This window comes from Peromyscus maniculatus, chromosome 4 (assembly GCF_049852395.1).
Source record: "Peromyscus maniculatus bairdii isolate BWxNUB_F1_BW_parent chromosome 4, HU_Pman_BW_mat_3.1, whole genome shotgun sequence".
Taxonomy (NCBI): domain Eukaryota; kingdom Metazoa; phylum Chordata; class Mammalia; order Rodentia; family Cricetidae; genus Peromyscus; species Peromyscus maniculatus.
In genome coordinates, this window is record NC_134855.1 from 97,762,942 (window position 1) to 97,777,479 (window position 14,538).

The 14,538-nt window shown below is 49.3% G+C and overlaps 1 protein-coding gene across 3 annotated transcripts in view; it reads right to left on the reverse strand.

Annotated features, from left to right (window-relative positions):
* Positions 1-14,538, reverse strand: part of Ehd4 (EH domain containing 4) — a 70,954-nt gene that overhangs the window by 2,782 nt on the left and 53,634 nt on the right. For 2 of the 3 annotated variants that reach the window (XM_006991238.4, XM_076570421.1), the window contains exon 5: positions 7,803-7,967. In XM_006991238.4, coding sequence (XP_006991300.2) covers positions 7,803-7,967 — 165 coding nt within the window. Of the gene's footprint in view, positions 1-7,802; positions 7,968-12,608; positions 12,823-14,538 lie in introns of those variants that run through there. The other variant, XM_076570422.1, reaches the window with a different exon arrangement.

Sequence of the window (14,538 nt, forward strand, 5' to 3'; positions counted from 1 at the left end):
TTACTATGCTTTGCTGAAAAACTCAGGGTCAAGAGGGAGCCCATGCCTGACGCTGCCTAGACGGTCGGAATCTGAAGCTGGATGGCTCAGAGACCTAGGGTAGAACCAAATATGAAAAAAAATCAACAAAATGATCCCTCATGATATTCTCTATCCTCATAGGATCAGTGCCTAGCCCAATCGTCATCCAGCAACTGATGGGAGCAGATGCAGAGATCCACTGCCAAACTTTAAGCGGAGCTGGGGAACTCCGCAGAAGAGGGAGAGGAAGGATTGCAGGAGCCGGAGGGGTTGAAGACACCAGAACACGGTCTACAGAATCCAGCAGATAGGGCCATAGGGGCTCACAGAGACTGAAACGGCAGCCATGGAGCCTGCACGGGTCTGCACAGGCCCTCTGCATACACGCTGTGGTTCTTTAGCTTGGGGTGTCTGTGGGACTCCTAACAGTGGGAGAGGGGGTGTCTCTGACTTTTGTCTGCTCGTGGAACCCTCTCCTTCTACTGGGTTGCCTCGCCCGGTCTTGATAAGAGGGTATATGCCTAGTCTCATTGCATCTTGTTATGCTGAGTTCGGTTGATATCACTGGGAGACCTGCTCTTTTCTGAAAGGAAATAGAGGAACAGTGGATCTGGGGGTGGGGAGAGGTTGAGAAGAAGGGAGGAAAGGGAGGCCACAGTTGGGATGTATTGTAAAGAGTTAAAATAAATTAAAAAATCACGGAAGACTGGAAAAAGACCCTTAAGGACTATATTTAGAAAATTAAAACACCCCCCCCTTAAAAAAAACTATTATTTGAGAACTTTGTAGCTGGTTGTATGTGGTACCACACACCTATAATCCCAGCACTCAGAAGGTAAAGATTGTAGAGTTGCTGCAAGCTTGAGGCTAGCCTGGTCTACATAGCAACACCCTGTCTTAATTCCCCTAGCTTCTGATGAAATGAACTTTGCCTTTGGATTATTTGAAAATAATACTGACGTAGCCTGGGGCACATGCTCCTTGGATTTAACCTCTTTAGGAATGAGCCTAGAACTGGAAACCTGCAGGGAATCCCCACAGAGGCACAGCCTACTGCACAAAGGCTTCCTCAAGAAGGTTCCTGTCAGGGCTGTGGGAGTCCTGCAGCTGTAGACTAGTTAGTTATTTCAAAAGTATGCACAAATAAGCACAAGTTGAAAGCTAGGGCTGAGCACCATAAGCCGGGTCCCAACAGGTCTCTACCCCATCTCTTGGGGAGAAGCGGCCTGTCAGCAGATCAAAGGCTCTAGAGAGGGCTGGGGAGGAGGGTCACGGAGGCTTCATGGGTGGGGATAGAGAGAGAGCCCTTTCTATCTCGTTTGTCTTTGCTTACTCATACATCCATATTTGTATCCCCCACTTGCCCACCATTTACCCACCCTTCATGAAGCCATCATGTACCCACACCTTATCACCTATCGCTTCCTATGCATCAGATACTCTCCTGGGACCAGGGACGGGCCCTGCTTTAAAGGAGCCTTGATCCCACGGGAGGAAGAAGACACCAGCTGTTCAGTGTCTGTCTACTTTCAAAAAAGACTTGTGCAAAAAGGAGAACACGAAATATAAAGAAGTCAGTAGAAAGGAAGAACCAAGTAACTGGAAGGGAGAAGGGACATCACACCAGGTGTCTGAGGTTAAGGAAGGCTATTTCCTGCAAGCACATATGAACTCAGAATTCTGGGTTCCTTGGATATCCAGGGAGGACCTCCTTTATTCACTGCTGTGACAGATGGGACTAGAGCTGAGCTTTCTCTGGCCTTGAACAAAAAGAGTTGCCTAGGCCCTAACATCAGCAAACTCAAAGACATAATGAAAAATGGTCTTCCACATTTTTTCCTAGCAAATGCAGAAACATTGAGAGTGTGTGTGTATGTGTCTGTGTGAATGGGGTGTGTGTGTGGTGGGGTGCATGCCTGAGCACACAAAGAGGCCAGGGGCAGTTATCAGGCACCTTCCTCTATCACTCTTGGTTGATACTTTTGAGGCAAGGTCTTTCCCTGAACCTGTATTTCTTGGGTAGGAGTAAGCCTCAGTGGCCTTCCAATTTCCAGCCCCTTCAAGAGGCAGAGTTACAGGCAGGGGCAGATGTTAGAATTCTGCCCTCACTCCAGCTACATGACTGCACATACACAGTTCAGGAGTTAAGCAAGGGTCTTGCATCTTACGTCATTAGTGTGCGTTGGCGACTGTGTGTGTGTGTGTGTGTGTGTGTGTGTGTGTGTGTGTGTGTGTGTGTGTGTGTGTGTGTGTGTGTGGTGTGTGGGGTGGTCATGCAATCAGCGTATGTGTGTTGTAGCTCCATCCTGGGAGCCCTTAAAAGCCGGACGCAGACCCCACCCTCTCTTTGCTCTGCTCTGCTCTCCCCCCACCCCGCCATCTTTCTCTCTTTCCTCCCCAGGCCTGGTCCTTTTGTCCCTCCTCCCCTTCCTCCTAATAAAGCTCTCCGATACTAAGCAACTGGGTTCTGTTGTGACCGTGACCTTTCCGCTGGTAACCAGCTCCACCAGCAGCGCCATTTATCATTCTTTCAGTAGAACCGCGTCCGTCCAGCTTTCACATGGGTGCTAGGTCCAAACACTGTTCTCATGTGTGCATAGCAAGAACTCCTAACTGCAGAACCACCTATCACTTCTCTAGCCAGTGGCTGAGTTGTTGGGTTTTGTTTTATTTTTTGTCTGTGTGTGTGGCTGGGAATTAAACTTGGGGTGAGTACTCTACCACCAAGCTCTGTATTCCCAGTTCTCACTGCAGTGGGTTTTACATGTGGGTGTTTCTGCACGGGCAGTTGTGGACAGAGTGAGGGTGTGGAGGCAGAGAGGCTATTTATTCACTTATGTAGTTTCCTGGAGATGAGACAGGGGAGCCCAGAAAGAAGCCAATCTTGGCCATTCTGGACAGAGAGTGTGATGGGCTATTAAGGGCGGATTGGCATGGACAAGTGCGTGCTTTCACTGTAAAACAAACGGGGAAGAAGTAGGGAGTGAAAATTGAAGATTTAAGCCAGGCACAGCATGTGCCTCTAAGGCCAGCACTCAGGAGGTGAGGCCGGAGGGTCAAGAATTCAAGGTGAGCTCATGCAGGGTGGGGGTGAGGATGCAGGCATCATGGTAAACACCTTTATCCCAGCACTCTGGAGGCAGGGACAGGGGTTCTTCTGTGAGTTCCAGGCCAGTAGGGCTAGACAGTGAGACTTTGTCTCTAAAAGCAAACAAGCAAGCAAATAAATAAACGGAATTGGTGGGGACTGGAGAGATGGCTCTGAGGTTAAGAGCACGCCCATATAAAACGGCAGAACACCCATTTTCCCAACACCCATGTTGTGTGGCTCACAACCACCTGTAGTTCCAGCTCCATGGGATCCGATATCCTCTTCTGACCTCTGCAGATAACTGCACTCTCACCCACACAGATACACATGCATACATGTAATCTAAAATAAAAATAAAAAAGAATTCCGCCACTCCAGGTCCTACTGTCTTTCGGATTATCAGCGTGTGCTACCACACATGGCTGATCTAACACTGAATAGCTACGTAACACTGAATTACCTAGCAAAGTCATTTTGTAGATAGATATGGCAGCTGTGTCTAGCAGAGAACAAAAACTGTGATCTTCAGGGTGTGTGGCAGGGCAGGAATTCTGTGTTCCTATCGGACAGGAGCCACAGCACGCAGCCTGCAGAGCGGCCAGAAGGTGACTGCTTTCTATCATGGCTTCAGATCTCCCGGCACACTTGCAGGCAGCCCCCCCCCCACCCACTGTACCATCCGACCTGCTGGGCTGAAACTCGGCATCTGCACCTGGCTGAGCACTCGAGCAGAACAGTCCTGCTTCCTAAAACGGGTTCTCAATTCTGGGTCCTGCATCTGATGAGAGGCACCAGGGCATCACCTCCACCCTCAGCACCGTACAATGCTACCAGTGCTCAGGACCTCTGCTGACGGTGTCACAGTCAGCTGAGGGGACAAAGGGGTTGAGGAGGAAGGACAGAGGCCTTCCCACATAAACATTCCCAAGGTACTGGGTAAGAGGTCTGAATGCCCTTTGGTGCAGGAACACCTACCCCATCCCTGGGGAATGAGTCTGAGCCCTGAGCACACAGGGTCCCTGTGTCTGGCGAACAGACATGTGGAATTATGTCTGCCCAAACTGTCTACCAGCCTGCGGAGGACAGGATTCTGACAGAAGCTGTAGGAGCAAACAAAGGGAGCGGCCACAATTTTGCAGGAATGACTAGAAAGCAGCAGCTGTATCTTCCCAGAAAGCAAACTCCGGTCCCTGTGGCACTCACAGACCTGAGCAGGGGTGTGGAGGACAAGCGACTGCCCTCCAAACAGCAGTCTTTTTATTGGGATAGTCACGTAGTCAGGATTTAAAGAGATCAACAACTGTACCACTGGGTCCAGAATCCTGGGGCTGCTCCTTCCAAAGAGCAGGTTCCTATCCCAGTCTCAAGCTGGGTTATCCTTGCCCGATGACTCTCCAAGTTCACCAGAGCCCATTTTCCAATGTGTGGTAGGGACGAGCAGATAGGGATGGCTCTGCTGCCCTCTGCTGTTAAAACATGGTCACTCATCCACATGGGAGTCAAATTCTCCAGACAACCGAGCGAGCAATACCACTAGAGTGTTTATTTCTAGTGTTCTCAAGCTGCAGGTCAGTACTGCACAATAGGCCGCAGTCCCTTGGGACAGGGCACAGGAGACACAGGCAGCCTGTCCTGGTACTAAGGGAATGGAAACACACACTTGGCTCAGTGTAACAGATGTGAGACCCCCTGACCAGGAAGCCAGCTGTGGTGAACTCTCCTCCCTCATGACCCTGACATATACCCAGTTCATGACTATCATTTTCAAGCTCTTTTTTTTTTGGTTTTTCGAGACAGGTTTTCTCTGTGTAGTTTTGGTGCCTGTCCTGGATCTTGCTCTGTAGACCAAGCTTTAGCCTCTACCTCTGACCCATACACAGTTGGTGTTAACTGAATGCCTGTTGCTGAGGATGCTAGATCCTCAACAGCCTCAGGGAAAGCTCAGCATGTATTTACTGAGTACCTACTGCAGTCTAGATCAGCAGTTCTCAACCGGTGGGTCACAACCCCTTTAGGGGCTGCTATCAGATATTTACATGATGACTCCTAACAGCAGCAAAATTACAGTTCTGAAGTAGTAACAAATTAAGTTGATGGTTGGGGTCTCCACACCATGAGGGAGGTCTTAAAGGGTCGCAGCAGTGGCAAGGTTGAGAACCACTGCCCTAGATGATGGGGAAGGACAGTGAGCATGTCATGGCTACTGGACTCTGGAGTTACACCTTACAAAGAGACACTGACTCACAGCCATGAAATCACTAATTACACTGAAGCCCACAGCATTCATGTTGCAGCCAGGGATGTGTCACTAAGGCAAAGACTAAATTATTCTCACTCTTATGTCTGCCCACTGATGTATTCCAGGGCCTAGGACAACGCTTGGCCCCAGTAATTAACATTTTCCTGGATGAGTGACTAAATGAGCACACATGAACATGACAGCTCTCAGGTTGGGGCTCCTTGTTCTGCCCGGGACACTTGGGCTCACTGAAGCTACTAAATGTGGGTCCTGACCACAGGGATTCTCAGCATAGGCTTCCACTCACCCCAACTCCAGCTGACTGGGCTGCGGCTGCTCCTGAGACTCTGGACTCCCTGACTCCTTTCCCGGGGATTATCCTTTGTCCCAGCTCTGGGAGGCCTGGGTGTCCTCTGACCCAGATGGGCAATTTTCATAGACAGCTCTAGTTCTGGAGTCTGCTCTGTTATGGGAGCTCACCTATGGGCCCCGTGAGAGCCCGGAGGGCCTCAGCAGAGCTTCAGGGTCTCGGAGAGTCACCCTGCGGTGTGGGAAGTGTAACAACAGCTAATGGGTGCACACATGTGGTGCTATAGCGCATGGTGGGTGCTTCTTCATAGTTTCAATTAAGCCAAGATCCTAAGTTCCCTTTGAAAGGTACAAGGAAACAGCTGTTCTGCAGCTGGGCCCTGGGATGCAGGGCATAACCTGAATATAAAAGAAAAAGTCTCAGCTGGGTAGTGGTGGTACACACCTTTAATCCCAGCACTCAGGAGGCAGAGGCAGGCAGATCTCTGTGAATTCAAGGCCAGCCTGGTCTACAGATTGAGTTCCAGGACAGCCAAGGCCACACAGAGAAACACCAAGAATAAAAAAAATAAAAAGAAGAAGAAGAAGTCGTCATCTCTGGGAGACAACTAACCATCTTGTGACCAGAAGCAAAGTAATTCCTCTTCTGAACAGAATACCCACTTTATTGCTAGAAAGAAAAAAAGATATCTCTGTATTTGTCGTAAAACAAATTTCCTCCTACTGGGTGCCTCATCCTGCCTCCATGTGAGGGTCTGTGCCTAGTTATGCTACACTCTGCTGATATCCCTAAGAGGCCTACTCTGTTCTGAAGGGAAAGGGAGGAGCGGCAGATCTGGGGGAGGGAAGTGGGGGCTGGGAGGAGGGAGGCTGCAGTCACAATGTATTGTGTGAGAGAATAATTAAAACAACAGAACAAACAATTTGGCTAGATCCTGTGACCAGATCACACCAGAAGCACCCACCTTGACCCCAGGCATAAAGAGCTGACACTAGAATAGTGAGTTATTTTGTCTACTCTCTTCTTCCTCCTCCTCTTCTCCCCTCTGAGGCCCAAGCTCAGCCATACTCTCACTTGGGCCATCCTCTGTGGCTTGGAGTGAATGATATAACAATCGGTCTCAAGTGAAAACCTTTGCTTAGTCTACCCAGGAGTTTTTAAAAATTAGAGCCCAAATTTGGAATGTATGTATGTGATTTACATACAAATCTAGACTTTAGCTTCTTATGCCCATGAGGGTTCATGTTCCCATAGGGCGGTGACTCCTGGGCCAGATACAGAGGTGGGCCACACACTCTTCAATCTTCCTTGACCCACAGGACCCGAACAAGCTCCCACTGGGCCACTGCAGAATCATCCTCCTTGCAGATCTTGGAGATAAACTCTGGTAACCCACTAGATGTGAGGACACAAGCAGTTGGATGACATGGCTACCTGAGTTCATGTCATCTGCCTTAAAATAGAGAGGCCTGTGGCCCTGTGCGGATGTGTACTGCACTGGATAAGAAGATGGTGACCTTGCTCGGAAGGACATTCCATCACTGTAGGGCAGTGTACACCGGCTGGGCCAAAGCAGCTGAAGGCAGCTCTAGTATGGCTTGCCTGAACTGCCCAGAGCTAAAGGCAGTGAAGGGAGGTTCTGAAATCAGGTCGGAGGCCACCAAGACTAGCCTTTCAGCAGACCTGTCGCTGAATACAGCCAAGCACATCTGTGTCCAGAGCCCCAGCTCAGCGCTCAGCAGCAGCCCGTCCAAGCATCCTCCCCTGCTGTATGGCTGCAGGAACTATCCAAAGTGACCTTCAAAGGCAAGCCCAGCTCCAATTCCCTTCAGGTTCTGGGAGTCTGAAAGCCAGGGTCACTTCATCTACGAGGCCAGGCTGTCGGCAAGCTTTCTCATGTAAGCTTCACTGCCCTCTGGCTAATTGTCTCCCCTTTAAAAAGACATTTTGGAAGGCAAACAATGTCTGCTTTAGTCATAGGAGGCCATCATCATGGGTCATCATTAGGAAGATGACTTCATTGCATTCTCCTTCATTAAACTGTGAGTCTTTCTTATATTTCCTGTAGCCAGCTAGGTGTTGTGGCAGGGAATCATAGTCCCCACAACTTCCTCAAGACATTACAACAGGGCTCCCAGTACCTGCATGGCCTTGACCTCAGGGAAGTCCCCCGCAGAAATCTGGTATTCTCGCTGCAGCTGAACATAGATTTCTGGAAGCCTGTAGATAAGTTCTCGCTTCTTATTTTCTTTTCCAAACATATTGGGCATTTCCTTCTTCAGGTAGCTGATGATGTAGGCATGTACCTGAGGGGGATATGTCAGGTGAGCACACACCACACTACTCGAGAGAAGAGATAAATGAGACGAAACACATTCCCATGCAGAACTCTGGTCCTCAACCACAAGAGAAGGTGAGGATCCAGGAACCAGGCAGCCTAAGGGGAGCTAGAATGTACTTCCAGAGCTCCAGAGAGCTGGCCTGACCAGGTAAACTGAGAGCTGGACTTGAGGAAGGGCCAGAGGGACTGGATGTGCTGAGGCCACACAGGGACAGTGAGCAGAGAGAACCCCAACATCAAAGGCTGGGTAAGGGGGAGGGCCCAGAATGTGACAGTCAAGGGATATGGCATGATGACAGGGCAAGGGAAGAGGTGACATCTGAATTGGGCCTTGTGAAGAACAGCAGGAAACGCGGTGAGGGGGGTAAGACAGGGCGCTAACAAGCTGGGGTGTATTTGGGGTGTATCACACACATGGTCGGGGGTGGGAGAGGTGGGCTGCATCCAGACCTTGCTTAGCAGGCATTAGGAGCCCCTGGAGGATTCGCAGTGAGGCTTTGCTCACCTAACGCCTGCACTAATGAAGGTTCTCCAGGGTCGGTCGGGAAGTCAGAGGAATGGTGACTGGTGTGAGACTTGGCTGAGAACCAGGTGGGGTGAGGTGAAGTTGCACAGAGAATGTCCTTGGGGATTGCATCTTCAAGTCTACTCCCAAGAAAGGGCAACTAACAGAAGCCTCTGAGTGGTGATTCTGGTGTCTGGGCAGGAAGCCGGCAGACCCCGAGTAGGGAGGATCTCCACTGTGACTAACCAGAAAATGTAGAGAAAGTTTCACCTGTGGCCTGTGGGCACCAGGAAGTGAAACTGGAGGCTGACTGTAGTTTATCTGTATAGGAACAGTGCGCACTGAGCAACGAAGTAAGAACGATCACCGGGCATACCTCGATGGGCAGAATGCTGAGGTATTCGTGAGTGGCACTAATCATTTCTGTATGAGACCAGCTGCACTGGACCAGCTGGATGGAAAGCTCTCTCTGGGGAGGAAACCCAGACACAGGAGAGGGAAGCCCCCAAGCCCCTAAGGGCGAGCAATCTCCCCAGGAGGGTACTGTACTGTCTGGCCTGTGGCCGCCCTTCCCTCAGCTTTTCCATTCTTCCATTTACTTCCTATTTCAGGTTAGTAAGTGTGTTCACTACCAACGTTTTCTTTACAGGACTTCAAATCTACAGAGGAATTCAGAAGCCAAATAAACAGCTAAAATAGGGAAGGATGACAAACAGCAATGATTTAAAAAATAAAACAGCTATGTAGCCTGGAAATTGCTGCTAAGAAAGCAGATTTCATTAGAGTCTTCGGGAAGAAGGAAGTCGGAGAGAGTGAGCAGAGACATCCCACAGCTCGGCTGAGGGCCTCTGGCTGTGCACACATACGGGGTGGGGCCAACAGAATTTGAACAGTAACGCCATCACGTGTGCTGTGCAGAGGCCATCTGAAAATGTGCACATGTTGGGTTGTATGGCTATCGCTTAGGGACCAACTTCTTAACAGGTGGTCAACTGAATGTAGGGGCTATGAAAAAACTGACAACTGTTAGAGCTTTCTAAATGCACAGCCACCAAAGATGAACTCGAAATCAAGCTTGTAATGAGTCCGTGGTGTTTCCCACTTGCCCCGTGACACAGTGTGACTTCACAGCAGCTTCCTTCACACAGTACAACATGTGTACCTTGCACTGCGCATCACGTCACACCATGTGGTGCCAATCAACTGTCTGAAATACCTCTGTTCAGACTGAGACTGTTGCTTGTGGGTTTATGGTAATACATTTTGTGCAGTTAATGCTGGGTATGGTAACTCATGTCTGTAATCTCGGCCCTTAGAAGCTGAGTCAGGAGGCCTGCCGTGGGTTGAGGCCAGCCTGGGCTACACAGTGGGTTCCAGGCCAGCCTGGGCTACACAGTGGGTTCCAGGCCAGCCTGGGCTACACAGTGGGTTCCAGGCCAGCCTGGGCTACACAGTGGGTTCCAGGCCAGTCTGGGCTACTGAGTGAAACCTATCTCCCACCTGCCTTCCCTAAAAAATAATTCTGTAATAAACCCAAGATCCAAAAGGTAAACCCTTAGGTGAAAAAAAAAAAAAAGTGAGACTGAGAGAGAAGCAGCCAAGTCCTACTGAACAAGAGTTTGTTTATTCTGTTCGGATCAAAGCTGGTACCCAAACCACAAGTGATTCTAGCAGTCTTAACGAGGACTTACAGGGGCCTTTAGAGGCATCTGAGGTCAGCCTTCAGAGAGACAGGTTTCCATATATAGGCCTGAGCACTGACATCCACAAAGCCCAGGCAGGGACGGAGCTATTTTTAAGCCTTGCAGTGGATAATCATTAAAGGGCTCATCACCACACACTGCACAGCCATTCTCACACTCTTCAGCCTCTATCTGCCTGATGAGCTACAAAATGCCGAACTTCTCCAAAAAGGAATTTGACACTGCAAACAGGAAAGCTAGGCCCCACACATCACATGTGACTAAGAGGAAAAGAGGTCTTTGACGAGCAAACTCAATTCCACAGAACTCTAGTGACCCCCGAAAGTCTCTGAGCTCCTCTCCTTCCCCACGGCTCCTTCCTCAAAAGCTGCTTTGTTTCCTTGTGGAGGGAAGATTTCCCAACGGGGGTGGGGGGCTTTCCTGACCTTGTGAGGACGGGCTCGGAGAGTGTGCACTTGCCTCCTTTTGAATTGTTCATCTATCCCGTACGGAAGACTGAGGTCCACACGGGTTTACAGAAGAATAAAACTAAGTTCTATTCCCAGACTCTTATGTGGGCTTTTCTAAAACAGCTTTCTCTGAAGAATCACGCAGTAAGCTTTGACTGGCGTCTCAGAGCAAAGAGACTTCTTTCTGGCAGGCCACCTCCCAAGACAAAAGGTGAGGAGGCGAGGAGCCTGACCCAGAACACATGAAGGCCTCTGTTCCTTAGAAGACACCTTTGAAAGCATCCAAATAGAAAAGACAGCAAAATTACCCAATCTCCAGGCTTTTTGTTTGTATTATCAGAATCCCATACTACTGTGAGAGTGGTTAAAATAAAACACAGGCTGCAGAGCCCCAAGGAAGCCAGGCGAGGACCATGGGACATTTAAAGCACTCAGAAGATGTGTAGATCTACTAACACACTGATTTGGGACTTCTGGTCTGTAGACTATGAGAGAATTTATGTCATTCAGCCTATGGTAAAGCAGCCACAGGACATTTATACATGCTATCTAATCCAGCCTTTTCTCACCCCTTAGTCTGGTCCTCTGTGTAGACCTTTTTCTTCTTTTCCCCCATGCTGGGGACAGAAGCCAGGACCTTGAGCACGCTAGAGAACTGCTCTACCACTGAGGCAGACCCTCGGTCCTTGGTGTTTGCTCCCTCATTGTATAGTCCTGGTGGCCTTAAGCCTGTGATCGTCCTGTCTCAGTCTCCAAACGCTGGGATGACAGGTGTGTGCCATCACTAGTTCACTGGGTACCTCTCGATGTGAACTTAAAACTGACCATTGCATGGCCCAGCAGCAGGCGCAACGGGCACTGCACCTGTCGGTGGTCTGTACTTATAAGGAGTTCAAGTCTGGGGTGGGAAGAGGAGTGAAGGGGAGGGATGGGCTGACATCCCCCTGAGAAGGCTGGAGAGATGGCACTTGCTGCTGAGAAGGTCATTGTTCAGACTTTTCCATGTCGTTATGCATGTCAATATTCACTCTTCTCTGTTACTGAGTACCGTCTCATTACATACACGAGCCACATTCTGGCTGTTCTAAATGAAACTGCTATGAGCTTTTTTTAAAAAAACTGAGGATATAGTTGCTTTCCTCAGGTGGGCCATGAATTCTGTAACTGTTATCCCATCAGCTCACTCCGATCTCATATCTCTTAGGTGATATCTGAGAACTTATCCTTCATATATTTTAAAGTGTCCCTTGTAGGTTCTCTGTGGATAGAAAATTTTCTAGAATAAGTGGAATTACAAACTAATATATAAAGCAAGAGTATAAAGTAAGGAGATATTGCAGATGCTGTTTACATTGGATATAAATCAGGACTTTCTGGACCAAGCAGACTACTTGGGCTTGGGATGTGTATTCTGTAATATTCCCAGCTGTGAATCAGTTCCAGGAAGTATTGCCTTTCTGAATGTCAGGCTTTCATGTATGAAGTAAGGATAAGGATGCCCAACTGTCAAGTAACTGACATACACAATCAAGCAGACGGTTTGGCTTCTACAGCACTTGAAGCTGCAAAAGGAAAACTGCCAAGGGAAAGATGACCCAAACAAAAGCATTATAAGGAAATATTAGCCATCCAAAGCGAGAGACTCAGTGGTTTCTTGCCTTCTCCTTCTCCACATTTATTTTTGTTTGTGGCTTTTCTGTTTGTTTGTTTGTTTGTTTTAGGACAGGATCCCACATAGCCCACATAGCTAGCCTCACGCTTACTTTGTAGCCGAGGATGACCGGGAGCTTCTGAGCCTTCTGTCTTGCTGGGACACCACAGCTGGTTTGTGCAGTGCTGGGGATCAAGTCTAAGGCCCTGTGCATGCTAGACAAGCACCCTACCCACTGAGCTACCCCCCAGCCTGCTCCCTGCTTCTTTAAGAACAATGAATGACAGGCTCAGAAGTGGAACACAGACCTGCAGCTGGAGGACTAGGGGCCCAGCTCCCCAGAGCACCCACTCAGCGCTGCCATGTTAGGGGCCGAGGCCATTGTGTTCAGTTCTGCTTCTTAGCCAGCCCAGGCAGCTTCCTGTCCTAATGCTCGGCTGGCATTGTGACACACCACGTGTAAATGGAACTGGGGAGCTGGTGATGGAAGTAGATGGGCCTCAGACATCTTCCTGTGGAAAGGAACAAGCCCTATACTATTCTTAGGAAGAAAAGAATATGCTGTTTCTTTTCCTATAAGTAAGCTCAGCACATTTGACCATCCGCCCCCCACATCTGCACAAGGGTTTTCATTATTCAGTGTCAGAACACAGAGGCATTTTGTGTCTCACGAACCTAGGCCATGCTGGAAGGGCAGGGAGCAGTACAGGCTGTGGTGCTCAGCATCTCTCTAGTCATAGTCATGCTCATATTCATTCATTCATCCTCTCTCTCTCTCTCTCTCTCTCTCTCTCTCTCTCTCTCTCTCTCTCTCCAGCTCTCTGTTCATATTCATTCTCATTCCTGTTCCCCTCCACCTTTTTTTCTTTTTCTTTTTTTTTTTTTGAGACAGAGTTTCTCTATGTAGCTTTGCGCCTTTCCTGGAACTCACTCTCTGTAACCCAGGCTGGCCTCAAACTCACAGAGATCCGCCTGGCTCTGCCTCCTGAGTGCTGGGATTAAAGGCGTTCGCCACCACCACCACCCGGCCCTACCTTTTTTTCTATGACTGAAGATATATTCAGTCACTGGCCCCTTAGCAGTGACTGGCAAATTTAAAATGTCCATGGACACGAAATTCCATGAAATTCGCAAAGTCTACGGGCGCTACTAGCTTTGGTTAGAAAATAATTTAGGCTAGCCATGGTGTGGTGGCGCACGCCTTTAATCCCAGCACTCGGGAGGCAGAGGCAGGTGGATCTCTCAGTTAGAGGCCAGCCTTGTCTAAAGAGCAAGTTCCAGGACAGCCAGAGCTTCACAGAGAAACCCTGTTTCGGAAACAAAACAAAACAACAACAATGACAAAACTAATTTAGACTTTTCTATACCCTGAAATTAAATTCATTTATAACAGCTAGAAAAGAGAAATACCATGGCCAAAGGGTCACTGAACAGGCAAAACCAGACAGACTTCCTGCCACCCTGCATGAGGCCCAGGGTAGTGGGGCTTTCAGGAGAGCTGCAGGTAAGTGGTTCCACAAACTAGTTAGAGTAACTAACTGCCTTGGAGGACTGGAACAGCGTGGCTTCGAGATCTGAGAGGAAGTGGTTTATACCAGGAAGAAGGGCTAGAGTGGTGACTCACACAGCACCCTGCAGACTCCTTAGCTCGGTGACTCCGGGAGGAGAGTGTGTATGCACCCTGGGGTGTAGGAAAGGGAACCAGGAAGTTGTGGCACTGTGTGTACGGGACAGGGGCAGCCAGGGGCAGCCAGGGGCAGGTCTCTTCAGACAGGAGCACACACATTTGGCTTCGGCATGAGGACAGCTGAGGAGAAGTGAGAGGGACTGGAAGGCTCGTGACCCTCTAGGCAGCCATCCCTGCTTTCCTCAGACGGGAACCTAGGCGCCATCCCGAGTGCCACGAGCAAGTACCCAATCCTTGATCAGTACACTTCCTCACTCTATAAGGGTGCTCTGCGCCCCCTCCTCCACCAGATGGACTCTGTAGCTCTGGCCTGGGTGTGCCACATCTGTGTCTACTAAATGAAGCACAGCTGTGGTGAACTCCAGAAGGCTGACCCAGTACACCCAGACCAGACCAAAAGTCAGGATGCTTTTTTTGTTTTACACCAGAAGACCAAGAGGAAGGAGTTGACTCCACTTCCAGACCAAGCTTCAATGGGTGTAGATCAGCCTGTGTACTGGAGTCAAGCGCCCAGAGCAGAAAGCTAGACTAACAGCTGGGG